This window comes from Notothenia rossii (assembly GCF_949606895.1).
Source record: "Notothenia rossii genome assembly, chromosome: 11".
In the NCBI taxonomy this organism is placed as follows: domain Eukaryota; kingdom Metazoa; phylum Chordata; class Actinopteri; order Perciformes; family Nototheniidae; genus Notothenia; species Notothenia rossii.
In genome coordinates, this window is record NC_136910.1 from 53664450 (window position 1) to 53684934 (window position 20485).

At 40.8% G+C, this 20485-nt stretch overlaps 1 protein-coding gene and 1 long non-coding RNA gene across 3 annotated transcripts; one reads left to right on the plus strand and one right to left on the minus strand.

Annotated features, from left to right (window-relative positions):
• Positions 1 to 802: 802 nt before the first annotated feature.
• LOC307023785 lies at positions 803 to 7806 on the minus strand. 2 transcript variants are annotated; one of them, XR_013803771.1, is made up of 3 exons: positions 4950 to 7806; positions 4688 to 4738; positions 803 to 3525 (listed from the first exon to the last, which is right to left on the minus strand). It is a non-coding gene; the product is annotated as an uncharacterized lncRNA (long non-coding RNA). The 2 variants fall into 2 exon arrangements; XR_013803772.1 differs by having other exon boundaries at positions 803 to 3189; positions 3422 to 3525; positions 4688 to 7806.
• A 1650-nt stretch (positions 7807 to 9456) lies between these two features.
• On the plus strand, positions 9457 to 19233 carry LOC307023783 (scavenger receptor cysteine-rich type 1 protein M130-like). The gene is made up of 10 exons (XM_079657353.1): positions 9457 to 10211; positions 14071 to 14097; positions 14524 to 14817; positions 15377 to 15688; positions 15781 to 16071; positions 16834 to 17145; positions 17238 to 17528; positions 17646 to 17978; positions 18129 to 18211; positions 18332 to 19233. Exons 1-10 carry the CDS (start codon positions 10172 to 10174, stop codon positions 18434 to 18436), a joined length of 2088 nt encoding a protein of 695 aa, XP_079513479.1. The 5' UTR covers positions 9457 to 10171; the 3' UTR covers positions 18437 to 19233.
• Positions 19234 to 20485: the final 1252 nt, after the last annotated feature.

Genomic DNA, 20485 nt, shown 5'->3' on the forward strand with positions numbered 1-20485 from the left:
CAGAGCCATTCCTAATGCTAGCTTGGCTAAATACAACCAAACCAAAGCAAAGGCCAAACCGAACTTTCAGCCTGAAAACAAGCTTCCAACAACGCAAACTACAGCTCAATGAGTGGCATATGACCCCTCCTCCCTAACCGGAACGTACCACCTGTTCAGGTAACATGGGGGGAGCTAGAGAGATACACATCATCCAAACGCACGTGAACACACAATAATATATTTAAAAATATTCCTAGATTTTCCTGAAAAAAAGGATTACCGTTAAGGCAAAACACACCCCCTAAACAATGTGTGATTAATTGTTTCTTACTTATCAGAACAGTTTTATCCCTGTTTCTACAACTTGACAGAGGCCTGTTCATTAACACCAACACTCTTACAGTTTTTCTCGATTGCTAACACACATTTCTATTTTAATTGTTCAGTTTCTCAGAACACTAAACACAATTCACAAAACCCCACACCCAAAGTGCAAAACAACTCATTTCTCCTGCTAAGTGAAGAACTGCACTCAAAACGACATAAACACTTACCAAATGCAAACTTTTGCACCAAACATAACACACTTCCTTCATAATACTAGATGGTTTGACCACCCAGATACACACTGCTGAGCATACTCTAAAGCACTTCCATCTTTTATGGGCTATGCTCTGTACATAGAGGTTTCTGCAGAGAAAGATTGCTTGAGTTTACAGAAATACAGTAAATGAAGAAATACAAATGAGTTGTTGAAAAAAATCATATTTTATTCAAAGATAACATCATGCATCTCAGCACATAGTTACTATGCTTCGGATCTCTCTAAGTGTGATGGCACTGTTTGCCAAAACCAAGATTGTAACTGCTGCTTCCTGTGCCGCATTGAAACTCCTTAGCCTTCCACCTGCACCTCTTTGTTTCTCAGTCCTTCTGATAAACAACAAAGATATAGTGGATGTTCAGTGTGCGTGTTGCATAAAAGTCAGTCTACCACAGTACATTGTGCAGGATTTATGTACAGTTATATGCAAAAATTAAATTACAGTACTGAAGTAAATATGTTTCACACAACAGATATAAGCACTGATATATCATGAATTACGCAGAGCTGAAAACTGGTAGCTAACCTGTTTTCAAGTCTAAGTGTCCGGATTACAGAGGCAACAGTTCATCGGCTTAGATTAGGCTGAACCCTCTGAACGTCCTCTCTCATCGTCAAGCCATGGTTGATAACATTTCATTTCATTAGAGAGTATTCTTCTTTGTCCACGTCCTCTCCCTCCAGCTCTACCTCTACCTCTCGTTCTTCCTCCTCTCACTCTCAGCCCAGCTCTTCCTCTTGCTTCCATGTTGGCTTCCATTGTTGCTGTAAGAAAGTACTCATCTGTGGTCTTTTTATAGTGCTAACATCCTGATTGATGAGACAACAATTATGCTATCAGGTGTTTGGTCAGGTGGAATGTGTTTCTTGATCATTGGTCCATGTGTGAGGCATTTTGAATATCAGTGTTTTGTATGTGCTAACACGTGACTGTATGTCAGATTCCTGTGTCTCACGTGGAGAAACGTGTGCAGTGGTTTGCAAAAAGTGCCATGTTGATTTGCAAATTGTGTGAAAAGCTGAAAACGTGTTTAAAGTTTTGGAGATTTGAGCCGATGTTTTGCTCTTTGAGTGTCAGTTAAAATAATTGTGCTTTATGTTGAATTTTAGTGTGTTAGCAATCGAGAAAAACTGTAATGATGATTGCGCTGACCTGAACCAACACCTCAAAAAGTGCAATTTTTTTTTTTATATTTATGACGCCATCAACAAAAGACAAAACAAATCCACAAACAAAATCTAATAGGAAGAAATGAATTCATAATTTTTTGGGTATGTTTTGTTGCATTTATTAAAATGCTTTGAAGTTAAGTTAAGTTTTGCATCAATTTACAACATAAGCTTAGTAATTAAAACTGCTAACAGTGTTCTTTAGGTAATTCAGGATTTAATTTAGTTATATTGAAACTTATTTAGAAGGAAACCGGGCTGGTTTGAACAAACCACAAAAACAGCCTGTTGCCTGCACAACTTCATCTAATAGCTCGTTGTGGTTATTTCTTCTTTTATGTGTCCTCCCTGCTATAATGAAAACTCATCTGCTGACAGACCAGCACCAAAATGTCACTTTCTTACCAATTCTTATGAAAGAATAGCACCACTAACAACATTCCACTAAGTGACAATTACATTGCATTTCCTCCCTTAAAGCTTCAACAGTGGAAAGCTTTTAATTGGAAGCAGCTTGGGAGGTTTCTTCCTCAAACAGAGCCATAGCTTTCACTTCTTTTGTAGGTCCATTTTGCCTAATGATCCTTTTCACAAGTTGTCAGGTGCAGTTAAAATAGGAGAATAATTGGACGTTAAGCTCTTAATAAAGATCTTGCACCTTGGTATTTGGCCCAAAATTCTCATAATCAGTAGAAATAAAAACCTCAGAGCAAACCAATTAGAATATATGTCCATTTGACCAGTTATTCAGTAAGATAAGATGAGCAAATGTATACTTCACTGATCCTAAATTGGGAATTGTGTTCTTCACAGAAACATGAAACAAGGCATTGCACGAAATGTGAAAGATTTAAAATCAACAAACACAAAATATAAATCTCAAAATGTGAAAGAGAACCAAAAAAGTTAAATATAAGTTAAATACATGTTGACATTGAAAGATACAAATCTGTACACTATCTGTCAAATGAACACAGTGACAGGCCACATTACCAACAGCACTTGGTAGGATATTATTTACAGTAAGTATACGTACACATAACCACATATTACCAGCAGCCAAGAAACCCGGCTGTAAGCTTACTAATTTCCGATGGGCAGAGACATGTTGGCAAATGCAGAACACGGTCACCTTGTTTACCGGAGAGAAAAGTTGGCTCGGCTGTAAGTTGTGGGTGACTTCGCCCATCAGCGGCTAATCAGAGAGCAGCTGAAAGTACGGAGAGAGACGAGCCCTGACCCTCCGACAGACCCCCGGCCCGGAGCCCAGGACTCAGATGCTGCTAATCTAATCACCTCGTCCGCATGGCAGCTCACCTCCTTCAACCTCACACACACATACACACGCACATCAGAATTTGTTGGGCCCCAGCTGGGAGTGGAGCCACCCAGACACAGCTCACTGGAGCAGGAACCAAACCAGCACCTGCTTCCTGGCTTGGGTGAAACACACACACACACACACACACACACACACACACACACACACACACACACACACACACACACACACACACACACACACACACACACACACACACACACACACACACACACACACACACACACACACACACACACACACACACACACACAGTTCTGTAACTGCTCTGTCTCCTAGGCTTTGTTTTAAAGTGTATTTTCTGCCGTCCCTTAAGAAATGACCTTCATTCGTTATTGTCCTCTTAGTTTCTCCCATCATCCCTTCTGTCCTTCATTGTCCTTTATTCTTCCTCTGTGACATGCCCTCTTGTTCTTTGTGTGATTTTCTTGGGTATTAGGGTATTAAAATGATAGCAAAAGTAGTAGATTTAGAACTCAAAACGTGCAAAAGTACAAGAAACTGAAACAAGATATGCACAATTTAAAGGAGCAGTTTGAAAATGTAAAACAATCTAAAGCCTCAAATCAGAGCAAATATTCCCACATTTGGAAAATTAAATGACATTTAAACTCAATTAAATGACATTCCATAAAATTGTATCGTATCGTATTGTATGCTGAATTACAACCATCGTTGTTATAATTCCTTCATTTGAGAACGTCTCTATTATACAGAGAGATTTAATATGGTCACATGCCACTACTGTTGGAGGAGCATGTGACCATATTTAATCAACTTTGAACAAATGGGAATTTTGTTTTTGGCTGAGAGCCACTGTGGGTATTCAGTCAGTGCACCACACATGATCCATATGATTTTACAACTGTGTGTTTTGTTCTTATTGTTCTTAATACTTGTTGAACAGTTCTTAGTCCATCACAAGATACTTGGCAAGGCCTCGTCTTCAACTGAGAATGTCAATTGCAGGTGACTTTTCTCCTGAATTTCTATAGGAAATAAAATGTGGCTTTGGTTTTAAATCCAGGGTTTATACAAATAAACTAAATTCAAGGGCCTTTTTTTACCTGAGCTTTTAACTAAATCTCACAGTCTTCAATGGAACTGGCTATAGATATACTTATCAATAACCCTAACCACATCCCACCCATTGTTTAAACCCACTCTTGGATAGCAAGATGTTGGTTTAAATGTCAAAAGTGGTCTTATCTATCTCTATAAGCCTTCTACCTCATAACAAAATCAGTGAGGGTGGTGTTGATGGATCCAAACAGTGACCCAGGCCCTATTTTACAAGTTAAAAAAGACTTAGTTTGCCCTGCGATCCAATCCAAATGTAAAGGGATTCTTCCTTTGCCCATGCTGCACACCTCAACCAACTTTCATTAAAATCCGACCAGTCAGAACAAACAAACCAACAAACAAGCCGATATACCAAAACTAAAAACATTCTTTTCTGGGGAGGCACAATTAAATAAGTTAAATACATTTGACCGGAAAAAAGGGTAAACTTTGTTGTCTGACATGATAATCGAGAACTCATGGTTTGATGTCGTGTGCCACATTAAGTTGGGTATCTGTCTGCTTACCTTCCAATAAGATGATGAGATGGTATGCGATATACGGTGGCAAGCCGGTCTCTGCAATTAACAATACAACATATATTAAAAATGTAATAACAAAAAGATGGACTGAAGTGATTATCACTACAAACAAACATTTCGGCCATGCAGTACACAGTTAAAGAACGGGCTTTCATTGTATTTTGCCCATTTCGGAGAAAAATATCTGCCATCAATGTAATGAAAATGACACACAGACATGATGAGATGCGTTCTGCACTTGTGTTACCTTGGATTGATGCTTTGTGTCTGAATCCTTGTGCAGCTGGGACACCTGAGCCCCCAAATCGGTTCCATTAGTTTCCATCTAAAGAGAGGGCTATTCTTAATAAAATAAAATAAGGTAACTGAATGGATAAATGGGTCAAGTACTACGGTGTAGGCCACTTGCACAAAAGCAGTTTTTGAGTCATCTTTAATGAGTTTTCTTTGGCTTTTATGGTTTTCTTCATACAATGCTGGTCTGTCTTGGCTCTCAAAAAGCTGCTTAGTAACCAAACAGGCCATGGCTGGAACTGAGGGATTTGAATTGGAGATTGAGTTGGAACCGCGGCACATTTTGACACCACATCTGCTGCCCCTTTCTCTTTTCAATTTGAGCTCATTGCAGGCCGTAAGAATAACCGGCCACTGTGATAGTCACATTCAGCGGTCCAACAATAAGGCTGAAGAGATCCTGCTGAGCAAACTCGTGGCACACAGCACCTCTGACCATCATACACTGACACACTGCTGCATACTGCTGTAAAAAGCATTAAAATCAGTAACACAACAGATAACATATTTATCCCGGGAGGAAATTAAGTTTTGTGTTTTTACATTCAGTAATATACAAGAAAATCATCAGGACAGGTTGACAGTCGAACAATGTATAAAAGAATGTCAAACAAGAATTCGGTTGATTAAAATGCACCACACAAAAATAATTAGGGTATTATAGGAACAGGTAGAATCCAATTGAGCATTTCTTACAAAACATAACAGAACATTAAGATGCTGACACTTCTTCTAGAGCCAGAGATCACTGATCACACTGAGACATATTTAATTTCGGAACCCACTGTAAACCACAGCAGCTACAGTGTGAGGATATCACTGTCGCTAGAGAATATCCTGCTGATCATTTAAAAATAGAATTAATGAAAGAAAGTGTCGTGTAAAGAAAGGACCACCATTGAGATGAAAAGGGTAGGATGTGGGAAAATTCGATGCATGGTTGTCCAAGATGGATGTTTGAATAAGCACTTTTACATTGTGTTAATATGTCAGGGCTGTTCTGTTTGCACTTTAAACAACTGACATAGACCATTTATCGTCTATTACAGCTAACATGCAATAGACTGTAAGAGCTATGTCATCATGCCTCTGTGTTGGAAGAAGGCAAATGTATGTTGAATAGAGTTAATGGGGAGTGTAGCATTAGATGAGTCATTACAGCCAGTTAAATGCATTGCACAAGAACAAGTCATTATCGAACAGTAGGGCTAATGGAACCTTAAGGGCCGCTATTGAACAGTGAGCTGCCACTCTTTTAGATTAACGTAATCAATAATTCAGCCGTAGCCTGAAAGAAAATTCATATAGGGCCATTGGTGTGGCACTTGCTCTTTTGACTCCTATAGTGAGAATGTGATGCACACCTTCTCAAAAACATTTCCATTTGTGAGACTGCGGTAGAAGTTGGATGCTAGGTGCGTGCTATTAATACTACATATTCATGGCAGAGAGAGCACTTTTCCATGAAAGGCAGACTCAGGAAGCAGCAGGCAGCTTCTGAATGGCAAAATGGTTTTGATAATGCGATAGGGGAAATGCAACTGGACTATGGAGAGGGAGTGGAGAAGGTAAAAGGGGTATAAAACAGACTGGAGAGCAAGGCAAAGAGCCTGGATGTGAATCACTCAGACAGAAAATAAAGCTGCTAAAAGTAGTTTCAGTTGGGGATAAAGGGGCGAGAAAGTACAAGGACTGGGAAGAAAAGAGCGTTCAATGGTTAGAGTTTCCATGATAGCAGTTTGATTTTCAGTTGGGAATTGGAGACTTGAAGCGGAATACATTGTCACTTGACAATGAAATGTATATAATTAGCATTGGAAATTGATTATTTAGCATCTGTAATTGACTGTAATGTGAAATGGTTGTTAGCCCTTTAGCGTCTTCGGTGTTATTTATTTATAAGTTGCTTCCTTTTTGTAAATTTGGTAGGGAGGACCACTTAAGTTAGTTCGTCCAGCTCTTGCCTATCATCCAACAGTTACTGCTTTGCAACAAAACAGGAACATTAATAAAGCTTTTTATAACCCTATTTCAAGAATCTAATCATACAACTTATTGAAAAAAACATTGATTTATAGATGAGGAAACAGAAAATGCCAAATCTTTTCTGGGACATAAACCAATTTGGGATAGAATTTGCATGGTGCAGCTCTCAGGCTAGATTTGGACTGAAGTCAGCCAATTGGATCAGGCCAAGAATTTCCAAGCCTATTATGGTTGGTCAAACACTTTTTGACACATCATCAACACCATTCTTCTCTTTCTATTATGTTTATAGGCATTCACCACTGTCCTTCTGCCACTGCCACTCTCTCAAGGTGTTCTCCAGGGCCACGTGTTTGGTCTCCTTCTGTTTATATTGTGAAGGCTTTCTATTTGCATCAAAATCATTACCTGCCAACCTGTTCCCCAAACAGTTCACCACCTGCTACCACCAGCCAGCTTATGCCATTCTCCCTCATTTTCAGCCACAAAGCTCCAGCTGGTGCAGCCAGATCTCAACGCCCTTGTGCCCTCTGCCTTAGCCAGCCATCTCCCGGCTCATTCCACCTTCATTCCTTAATTCCCTTCATTCATCTCACTCTTGAGTCTGTGTCTGCATTCAGGTCCACACATCAACGTTCTGACAACATGCAAGTTACAGAAGAGAATTGTGAAAAGTGGATGTCTATTGAATAAAGTATGTAAAATATGAAAATCAAAATTAATAATAAAAAAGTACTCTCTTTAAATGTTTGGTCACTTTTAGACACAGGGGGATGATTGCCCTTTGTCTGGTTTGCCAGGTTTAAAAGAAACGCAGCAACCCGCCCGCTGATCATTGGCGCATGAATACACTGATGCTCTCGACAGCAAAACTTTACAAATTACCCATAATGCCGTGCTGTCGAAAGCAGAAGTTTTCCCTATAGCCAACAAACAACCAAACCCTCCAATAAACTGCCTACCAAATAATTCCTTGGTTGAGGTAATAAAAACAGAGCTACGATGCTGATATGAATTCAAGTTGAAACAAAAATTACCATGTTTCTGGCGCTGTTTAGGAGGATTTATTAAAGGTGTGGGCAACGATGTATTACGTCACATGTCTCAACTTGTTCTCTTACCTCTGGCTATCAGGAGATTAGATTAGGATCATATCCTATCACGGTTAAAAATAATAGTCACATTCATCCTGCCCTGTTTTTCCCTCTAATGGTGACATGACTGAGGGATAAGAGTAAGTCATCGTCAATCAGGCTGCGTGTCCATCTCTTTTTTTTTCGGACAGATTTGTCTGCGAGATTCTTACTCCACTCTCACAAGAGATAGCTCTTGCTCTGTGTTTCTCCCTGTTAGTTCAAGAGCAAAGATGGGAAGAATTGGATGACTAAATACATTCATAATAAGCAGGGCTGAATGAAGTGGCTGTCTGTTTGTCCTTTTGACTGTCCAGCTGGTCCATGAGAGTCAACTAGGTCCACTGCCACCCCCGCCACCCGGTGGCACAGATCCTCACCCCATCATTATCTGGGCAGATAATGCCCGAGGCTGAGGATGACTCTTCTGTCTTCCTCCACTTTTCCTTTTCCTGCTCTGTGTATCTTTATCTCATCTCTTTTTCTTCTTTATAGTATAGAATTGATACTGTATTTGAAAAGTAATAGACATAGACATAAATCCTTTACAAAATAGTAAATAAGAAAGCATCATAGGTGATATTTTGAATTTTTGTTGGTGACAAACATTTAATTTGAATTTAAGGTGCACCTAAACTTAGTTGTTTATACATGAAACAGCTGTATGTTTGAGACCTGAAACTTGATTCATACTTTTATTTAAGTGTTGTCAATGTAAAAGAGGTCGCTAGAATAACCCTGCAAATAATTATCACCTAGATATCAATGTTCTGGCAGACACACAGTTAGCTGGTAACAAGGTAAAACATTTAGCATTTAAAAAGCTAACTATTTCCTTGAGGGGTAGGTAGAGACCAAAAACAGGAGATTGAATGTGACATGTGGTTTATAGACCACATAATGGTTATTGCATAAATGCAAACTTGTGCTTTTTGGACCTCTGTGAATACAGTCCTTGTTTACCTGTTGTAGTGCACATCGATGTATTGCTTGGATCCCCCCACCCCCCAACAGAGTTTGTTGCTCACACAGACACCTTTAATCTGATCGCACACTCTCGGGTCGTCATGGAAACAGGAAACGGATTCTGTAATCTGTAATCCATCAGCATCTTGATGTTCAGTTTCTCAGAAATGCAGTTCAGGGAAGTGAACTAAAGTTTAATATATATTGTTAAATCCTCTTTAATGTACCAATTTGATAAAGGGAGGGGAAAAACTGAAAATCGAAATGTCCAAACAAATTTTCCTTCTATAGATCTATACTGCTGCGTGGCAGGAACACAATTAATGATCACACAGATGTGTGTGTCAGCGCAAACAGGAACGGCAGCATGATCCACCGAAAACATGGCCGACAGAAAAACCTTATCAAGTGAAAGAGACTCACTGTAGCGGACTTCACATATCGTTTTTTTTGTTGTTGTCTGAAACAAGGTTGATTCCTGAGATTTCACACCTTGAATCAAGCTACCTATCATTTTTAGTCTATATTAATGAAGATTACAAAACCACTCCATAGTCCCAACCAAGACTGTTTCACCTTAGCCTGTTTTTACGCTGCACTCATGGTTTAACATCCTTTACTTAGCCTGCCTGGATTTTTGTATCCTTGTTATACTTTAGTAAGTAAAGACTTCGTTTTTTGCACTTGTCTTTGTTGAGTTATTTTCTTTGTTCTGGAGTTGCTTGCTTAAAAATATTCGGCAGCAAAATCCAATTTGAGTCATTCTGAAGGCATGTGAAAGAGAATATTATTTTAAATTGCACATTTAAGTCCACTTGTTTTACTCCTAATGACTAGCGTTTAATAATTCCCCTCAATGTGGAAACACTGTGTGGGAGAAGAGTGGCGTGATGTTACGATCAGATATAAATACGATATAAGATCAGATAACAATCAGATATATATACGATCTGATATGAAAACGACTTGTACACGATTAGTTAGTTTTCAATGAAGATTCACCTCTCCCTGTACGCTGATATAAAGCGAAGACAGAACATGAGATGCTCAGAATAGAGGGACAGACAGACAGACAAACAGACCGACTGACATGGATCAGCTGCTGCTGCTGCTGCTGCTGTGGGGCTCAGGTAGAAATCCACTTCTATTCTATTTTTCTTCGGGTAAATATATTTTTTATTGAACTTCACATCGGTGTGTTTATATTCAGTCATATTGAGGAATTACGTTATTTTTTTCACTGGAGGCCACGTTAACGCCTCCACAGTGAGTATGTCTTTAGATAGTGTGTCTCAGAGTTGTGCTCTACCACTGGCCCAGTTGTGTTTCCACCGCCTAGAGCCCCACTGGTGCTGCATCATGACATTACCGTTTATGCAACTGATTTCTCAGCAACGCCTGTCACAACAACAACAACCATGGGGCACTGCGTCGGGTCGATGTTCATGTTGGAATTAATTGTACGAAGCTCTGGTTCATTGTTTGTTAATGTGGTTCAGGTGCATTTACCAACCGCTGCAGTGCTGCTCGTCCAGCGGAGTTTAGTCTACCGTTAACTCACGGCAGCATCCACTGGAGAGCAGTAATTCAGTCTGTCGCACAATCAACTAATGCATATCCCCAAACTCCATAAGTGAATGTGTTTTGGACTGAATTTACGCTGTTTGGCATCACAACGCCATTATTAAAGTTTCTCTGGTATTAGACAGGTGATTATGTCATAGCAACCGAAGCTAATCTGATTATCTTGAAAGTTTGATATCATATTGTGGCATTAGTCGTTTTTTACAGGCAAATTTAACCAGCGTATTTTTCTTTATGATTTTACTTGTGTAGCCCATGTACTCATTCCACATGATAGCTGCTATAATAAAAAACAACAGGAAAACTTATGAGGCAGTGTGCTGGTCTTTGAAATAACAGCGAATGGATGGTCATTAAAAGTAAGGTAAAAACAAACAGCATCACGCTGAGCCTGGTTAGTGTTGCCTCACTTTATGTAAGTGTATGGTCGTGTTCTAGTAACTTTGTTTAGCGCTACTGCTTGTAAAAAATGTAATTTGCCGCACTCGCCATGAACTGTTATTGCTCAAGTTAATCTTGCCCCAGCCAAGCGTGACGTATTTTGTTGTTGACGGGCAGTCAAGTGGGGCAAGATAAGAACCGGTTTTCGGGGCCAAGAGCCGGCCTCACTGCGGTGGAAACAGGAAGAACCGGTGCTTAATTGGGCACTAGCTCCGAACTGGCCCGGCAACTGCTTTGGTGAGGAAGGGGCAACAGTGTGATGCGGTTGTTCAATATGTTGCATGTCCTTATCACTCGTGATGTGTGTGTGGTTGGGATTTGCATGTTAACATGTTTTTTATAATTCTCTCTATATAAGACCACATTAAGACCACATGTTGTGTGTGCAACATTTACAAAGTTACACGCACGCGCGCACACACACCACACAAACACACACACACACACACACACACACACACACACACACACACACACACACACACACACACACACACACACTGAGGCACTGAGGTACTTTACAGACTATCTTACATACACAAGTTTTCACAAACACACACACACACACACACACACACACACACACACACACACACACACACACACACACACACACACACACACACACACACACACACACACACACACACACACACACACACACACACACACACACACACACACACACACACACACACACACACACACACACACACGGTAAGAAACACACTCAAACACTTCAACAAGCAGTCACAACATTTTTCACTCAGTAACACACTTAGGCAGGATTCTGGAGTAAACACAGAGATCATCAACATCGGACAGAGCATAGGTCACTGAGCAACTAGAAGCAGCTTACTGGAGACTTACAGCTACTGACCAATAGGGGGCGGATACATACTGTACACACACCATCTGGTTTTTGGATATACATGAGGTCCATATATTTACACTGTCTGGTTTTTAGGCAAACGTGGGGTCACTTTACTCCCTGTCTTACACAAACCCACAAAGTATTTTTGAAATTTTTTAATTTCCCCTCTTTGGGACGAATAAAGATATTCTGATTCTGAATCACAAAATCACACACTTCCAAACAAGGACACACCCTCACACACATACAAACTCTCACATACACACATACGTACGAACAAACACACACATGCACTCACAAAAACACATTTTAACAACACACAGACACGCACAAACACATGCAAATACAAAACACACACTCACAAATGTGCAAACACACACACACACACACACACACACACACACACACACACACACACACACACACACACACACACACACACACACACACACACACACACACACACACACACACACACACACACACAAACACACAGACTATTGAAGACACAAATACACACAACATCAGTGGGAGCCTATGCTCTGCAAACAGAACTCTTTTCTTATAAAATATCAAAGATAGAGGAAGAGAGGAGCAGGAGACATCGGGTCAGAAAGTGCTGATTCTTAAAACTGAAACTATTTACCTTATTTCCTTTCTCTCACAGTATAAACTCAACAAAGTTTGGATTATTTCTTCATTTTGAAAGGGTCCAAGCAGATTTCTGAATGTCTTTTTGGTTGATATCCTGAAATAAGGGGAGGGATTTTAATGTTTTGTGCTATGAATAAAATACGTCAGTTTAAAAATGGTGGTTGCTAACAAGTGTCTAAATGAGACGACTACATTTCATAACACCCAACATTAGCAGCCTTTAGTTTAGCGGTGGTTACGAGAAGTTTTGTGACCGTGCTGCAGTGGCGAGCCGTCAGGGCCCTCTAGGCCCTTAGTGAGGGCCTAAGATATTTTACAAAATAATATTTAAAAACATTAAAAATATATATATTTTTTTCATTAGTTTTACCAAAATAGCTTGATTTAATTGTATTTAAAATAACATTTCCAAAGAAATAAATCCTTTGAATCTGCCTATTCAGTTTATGTTGGAATGTGAAGGGTTAAATGAAAGAAGCTCGTCTCTGCGAGTTACTGTGAAGAGAGGAGCTGTTGGACGTCCAGGCGGTCTAGCTATGAATTCACAGAGGGCCCAGCTATAGTAACTGGACGAGAGAGTACAATTGACCAATCATATCTTCCCTCTAAATGGGTGGGTGCAGCGCCATATAGATAGAAGTCTATACGGCGCTGGGTGGGTGTTATTATCGCGGACTTTATGACAAGTTCCGCCCGCTGTGAAACTTTTCTTGTTTCTATAGCAACAACAACTTCCTGTCAACAGCGTGCCAAATTACACTTAAGACATACAACTGCAACGAAAGTAACAAACACAATGCAATATCCTTTTCAATTTCAAAGAACACAAATAGGGTTATTTACAGGTGTTGTTTTGTGTGGTAGAGGGTCACTTTCATTGATGCGTTTTGCACCCCGAGCCGTTGTTTTGATATTCCGCTGAAGTATACGCTGTGACGTAATAACTCGAGGGAATGGGTGGGGGTCAGAGGGCCTAGGTATGAAAGTCACGGCTCGCCACTGCCGTGCTAGTTCTTGTATAGGTTTGGGTTAGTGAGATAATGTCTGTAGTTAGTGATAAGAGAGTGAGGCATTCAGGTGACAGCAGTAGGTGGGAACTGGCAGCATCTCTTTTCTCTGGTGTGGTTCCTCCTAATTCCACAATGAACTATTACCAGATTTGTTCTGACAACAATTTACGATCGCTATTTTATTGTTGCTGTAAAACATTTTAAGTGTGATGATGTTGCAACATTAATCATTTAAATTGAAGAAGCATATTTCCTGAATGTATCTGTTACTTTAACTCTAAATAAACTGATTTGTGTTTTCTGTATTAACATTTTATTCTCAGCTTTAGTCCTGTTGAAATGACTCCAAAGTGAGTTCACAGACATGTTTCTGACATAATAGAAAACTCTGTACAAAATGACCGTATCTTCTGATTTTCTTCTCAGGACTCCAAGAAGGACACAGCTCAACAGGTAAACTGCTCAGTTTAATATACCGAATAAAGTAGTTTAATTCTGAAAACAACCCTTTAACATATGTCATGATGTAGTTGAAAGACTTCCCCGCTAAGTGCTGTTCCTAGTTTTATCCTTTATCATTTCACCGTGTTAATGAACAAAAGTGAAACAGGATATATTTCAAATGTAAACAACAACCCATCAGCACCTTTTCATCAGTACCACTATTACTGATTATACAGTGGTGTTGTTTGTGTGATGAGTCCATGTCAGGTCCTTTTGTATCAATCAATGTGTTATTATGATACATCATTAAGAGTAATTTATATTTAATTTATGTTTTTGTATTAATAATTTAATCATTCCCTCTGACTCCGAAGCCCTAATTATTCAAATCTGCTAAAAGCAATTACATTACATGACTCTCTTGTTTCTGTTCAGACCCTGGTGTCAGGTTGGTGGGAGGAGACGGTCGCTGTGCAGGAACACTGGAGGTGAAACATCAGGGAGAATGGAGGCCAGTATGGGGCTTTAACTCTTTCAGGACCCTGGAAGAAGCACAAGTTGCCTGCAGGGATCTGAACTGTGGCTCTGCTGTTTCTGTAGGAGAGAACACAGACTTCTCAGAGACACTTGTGTGGAGGATCAATGTTGACTGTGTTCAGTCTGGATCTTCTCTTAGGGAGTGTGCAGAAGCATATTCCTCTATCTACACCCTGAATCTAACCTGCTCAGGTAAACCCATCTGTGACAACATCAATTACATTTTATATATATATCTTTTTTTCACAATACAATAAATGATGCTACAATTCACAATCTTATGGAACACACAAAATCAATTTACAAACAACAGCTTGAATTCAACGATGATGCCACACTTGCCAAGAACAACTTATACTAAACACATAAATTAAAGAGTCTCTGTGTGAAAGCAGAGGTGTTGGAATACCTGAACAGAAGGAGCACAGAGAAATCTGCAGATAATAATAATGCATTTTATTTATATAGCGCTTTTCACAACTCAAAGACGCTTAATGATGTTAGATGATCATGTGTTATTGTTTGAATACACAGTGAAAGTGATCACAAATGGATACACTTGTTAAAGTGCAATACGTCGATGTGATGGTAAAATAGCACTCTGTGTTGTTATAAAAGATGTTTTCTGTTGTTAATGAGGAACTCGTGTTGCAACTGAGTCCAGTTTGAATCATTGAAATATTGTTTCATGACACCTCTTTTATTATGTGTCTTTCCCCTCTCTCTCTGTTTTATCTTCTGTCCTCTCCAGACTCTGTCAGGCTGCTGGATGGAACTAGTCTGTGCTCAGGCAGACTGGAGGTGAAGTCTGACGAGTCTAACCCATCGTGGTCCTCAGTGTGTGAGACTGACTTTGACCAGCAGGATGCAGAGGTGGTGTGCAGGGATCTTGACTGTGGGGCTCCTTCAGTCCTCCAGGGGGTGCCCTATGGAGAAAAGGAGGGTCCAATGTCGACCAAAGAGTTCCAGTGTGGAGGCCATGAGTCCGCTCTCCTGAACTGTAGCTCAGGCTCAGAGAGAAACACCTGCTCACCTGGCAGAGCTGTTAGCCTCACCTGCTCAGGTAGAGAGGAGCTGAAGCTGTGATTTGGTTCATTTTTGTTTTCATGAAACTTGTTAGATTATTTCTCTGATGACTCTCTTGTCTCTGTCCAGAGTCCGTCAGGTTGGTGGGAGCAGACAGGCGCTGTGCAGGAACACTGGAAGTGAAACATCAGTCAGACTGGAGACCAGTGGACTTCTCTAACTCTCTCTGGAGCCTGAAGACAGCAGATGCTGCCTGCAGAGAGCTGGACTGTGGCTCTGCTGTTTCTGTAGGACGGGGAGAGGAGTCCTCAGACAGATCTGTGTGGATGATCAGATCTGACTGTGTACTGTCTGGATCTGCTCTGAGGGAGTGTGCAATATCATATCCCTCTGGCAACACCCTGAATCTCACCTGCTCAGGTAAACCCATATGTGACATCATCAATAACATAATTTATGACATCATCTACAGTATAACAGTTGTGTTAAGCAACAACAGTTCATGGCAACAATACAAAGTTGTTACCGAAGCACAGAGACCACACAGTCCACCATTGTTGTTGTTGTTGTTGTTGTTGTTGTTGTTGTTGTTGTTGTTGTGAGGGATGCTGGAAAAAGCAGCAACGTAATGGTGACTTCATGACGTGGCTCCTACAGGGCTCTGCTCGGTGAAAAGCAAACTGGTTCTTAGGAGATTCACAAGTTAAACCAGCTCTGAACCAACACTAGGCCTCGCCTGAATGGAATTAATTTCATTGGAAAAAAGGTGGTTTGATCGGCTCAGCTCAGCCGGGGCTCGTTGAGGCTTCCTTCACCTTGAGAAGGAGAGGGTCCTGACCATGTCACATTCACCTTTCACAAATCATTTTCTAAACAGATTTGTACTCTAGGATCAGCTCTTGTCAAAAATAATAAGAAAGAATAAAACCGTTTTAGAGTCTCTGTGTGAGAGCAGTGATGTTTGAGTACATGAGCAGAAGGAACAGAAAACAGCAATCTGTAGATGATGATGTGTTATTGTTGGAAGACACAGTGAAAGTGTTCACAAATGGATACGACATGTACGATTCTATATAGATGTTGGAACTGAGTCCAGTTTGAATCATTGAAATATTGTTTCGTGACACCTCTTTTATTTGTGTCTTTCCCCTCTCTCTCTGTTTTATCTTCTGTCCTCTCCAGACTCTGTCAGGCTGCTGGATGGAACTAGTCTGTGCTCAGGCAGACTGGAGGTGAAGTCTGACGAGTCTAACCCATCGTGGTCCTCAGTGTGTGAGGCTGACTTTGACCAGCAGGATGCAGAGGTGGTGTGCAGGGATCTTGACTGTGGGGCTCCTTCAGTCCTCCAGGGGGTGCCCTATGGAGAAAAGGAGGGTCCAATGTCGACCAAAGAGTTCCAGTGTGGAGGCCATGAGTCTGCTCTCCTGAACTGTAGCTCAGGCTCAGAGAGAAACACCTGCTCACCTGGCAGAGCTGTTAGCCTCACCTGCTCAGGTAGAGAGGAGCTGCAGCTGTGATTTGGTTCATTTCTGTTTTCATGAAACTTGTTAGATTATTTCTCTGATGACCCTCTTGTCTCTGTTCAGAGTCCGTCAGGTTGGTGGGAGCAGACAGGCGCTGTGCAGGAACACTGGAGATGAAACATCAGTCAGACTGGAGACCAGTGGTCTTCTCTAACTCTCTCTGGAGCCTGAAGACAGCAGATACTGCCTGCAGAGAGCTGGACTGTGGCTCTGCTGTTTCTGTAGGACGGGGAGAAGAGTCCTCAGACAGATCAGTGTGGATGATCAGAACTGCCTGTGTTCTGTCTGGATCTGCTCTGAGGGAGTGTTCAACACCAAGTAATTCTAACAACTTCATGAACCTCACCTGCTCAGGTAAACCCACCTGTGACATCATCAATGAAATCATGTCCTCAGTCTTTTTGTTAGTCAGTATCCTGACATCATATCCTTTTTGTTGAAGGTGAATGTGTCCTCTCTATTTGTTGATAGATCTGCTGTTTCAGCCCAACATCTCTCTGTCCTCCTCCATGGACAGGGTCTCCGAGGCCCAGCAGCAGGAGTTCCAGATGATCAGAGGCTCCACCTTCACCATCAGTTGCTCCATCCAGCCTCAGTACCCAGGAGGCTCCTTCCAGCTCAACTTCACCTCCTCCAGTTTAGCCCACAACTACAACTCAAAGCCAGCTGTCAATCACTCTGCCCAATTCCTGTTTCCTTCTGTCGAGCCCGCCCACCAAGGAAGCTACAGCTGTGTTTATCACGTCTCTGCTTTTTCTCAGGACTTCTCCTCTGAGAGCCGTCTGCTCTCCGTCATTGTCACAGGTACGATGTTACAGTTTACTGTAGGACAATACATGATGCTCACCAGGATAACGCTGGAGTGGACTGAGGATGTATGTTTAGGTGTCATGTCTCTATAGTGTGTGTTTGCTATTGGACTCTTGATGTGATGCTGTCCATGTGTTTGATCAGATCCAGCACCTTTTATCATCCGAGCGGTCGTCCTGCCGCTGACTCTGCTGCTTGTGACCGTCTGCCTGTACACATACTGTAAGGTACTGAGACATGTCTGTTGTTTACATCGCTGACTGAATGAACACTGCAGTCTGTCTTTTTTTAACTGAAGTGAAGAGTGATGCAGGAAGTCACATCTGTGTGCTGTCATGTCTCTCCAGGCCACCAGGGGGCGGAGATCGGGCCGACAGGATGACATTGAGCTGGATTTGTATAACCTGGGTGTTCCCGCAGTTGAAGAGGAAGGAGTTCAGGAAGCAAAGTAGCAGCTCCAAGGAACTCATCTTTCACACATGGATTTATCAGCCCTTATACCAGTTTTTAACCAATAATATAAAAATATAGCTTGTTATCTTTCCTCCGAACGTCATCAACAATGTGTAAGTGCCTCATATTTCCTGACTTCCTGTCAGCTCCAAGCCCATTGGTCCTTACTGAAGATGCAGCTCTTTAAAAACAAATGTATTTTATTTTGAAAAGTCCAATCAGTCGGTACAGTTTGAAACCAAAGACACATCAACCCATGGAATATGTAGACAATTAAGGTAACATATTTAATTCCCAAAGTGTGAATCTTATTTGGTGACATTTGGGCAAATGAATCAGCGCCACCTAGTGTTGGATTTGTAGATCTCGCGCACATTGAGGGTTTTTGTTTGTGATTTATTTTTAATACGATGAACAAATTAAACAAAGCAAAGTTTATAAGATCAGAGATTTTTCACAACAATTCATCTCGTTAGTGATAGTGATTTTGTGTGAATAAAGTGTTATAGATTTTTAAGAGTTTGTTTGTATTTTGTAATATAACTTTTTTAAAGGATTCTGCTTTATTGTGTATTTTAGAAATGTGTTCAGATCCATACTTTTACCTACTTTTAATTAAGAAGGTGTTCTTATTTCTTATTAACTGTGCTCAGTTTTTTTTATGAATTTGAATTAAATAATGCACATGTGTAGTAGAAGCCTTCAGAAATGATAAAGATGAGCAAGATCACTGTAATAAATGTATCACTGTCATTTGCTATGTCCAACACAAATAATAAAACTGCTTTAATAATCTATGAAACTCTGAGATTGAGCTGATTTTAAAAGTGTTTCTCGTAGTTCAAACGTCAGGGCGTCCGTTATGACAGGATTGTATTATGTTAGAAAATAATCTGTGTGGAAAAAAGCATTCATGATACTTAGGCTACACCTTTTGTTCAGGAGGATAATTTTCCCATATCAACATGCATTTTTATTATTTCTAATTTCATCAATAGGTTATTGGAGAAAAATATTTCATTATTTTTTAAACCTGCTCAGCGTCTCCCTCAAGAACAACATTTTAATTAAATGTTTTCTGCCTCAGTCAGTGCTCTACTGTATATGGACACAATTTAAAATTAGGAGGATTCCCTCTGTCCTCTGAATAATTTTGGATATTTCACATGAATATACACTCCAGGATGTTTGCTCAAACAGACTTCATGCATGAAGCTCACTCCAGGTGAGTGCTGGTCTGACACACACACACACACACACACACACACACACACACACACACACACACACACACACACACACACACACACACACACACACACACACACACACACACTTCAGTTTGCCGTACTCGCCATGAACTGTTATTGCTCAGGTTAATCTTGCTCCAGCCTCCGACATAAGCGTGAAGTATTTGGTTGTTGACGGGCAGTCAAGTGGGGTAAGATAAGAACCGGTTTTCGGGGCCAAGAGCCGGCCTCACTGAGGTGGAAACAGGAAGAACCGGTTCTTAATCGGGCACTAGCTCCGAACTAGCCATGGAACTGCTTTGGTGAGGAAGGGGCAACAGTGTGATGCGAGTTGTTGTTCAATGTTGTGTTTGCAACATTTATAAAGTTAAAAATACACACACACACACACACACACACACACACACACACACACACACACACACACACACACACACACACACACACACACACACACACACACACACACACACACACACACACACACACTTCAGTCCCCTTTGGTTTTCTCTTTTTCTCATTTATATGTAATGTGCAGTTTACAGTATATGGAAGGGGTGATAGGTATAGATTAGAGTATTGTGTTTAAATCTTGTCAGCGTTCTCCTGTAGTATCTTTCAGTTCCTCTCTGTCTGCCCCCCTCTCTTTCCCTCTCCTGATCTCCTCCCTGCTTCACTAACAAATTTACACAGATAAAAATACTCAAGAGGGTGCTTGTTCGCACACAGATGAACAGGCAGGCAAACTAGCAGTATGTTCAATACCACCTGTGCCTACTTGAGCACAAACAACAACAA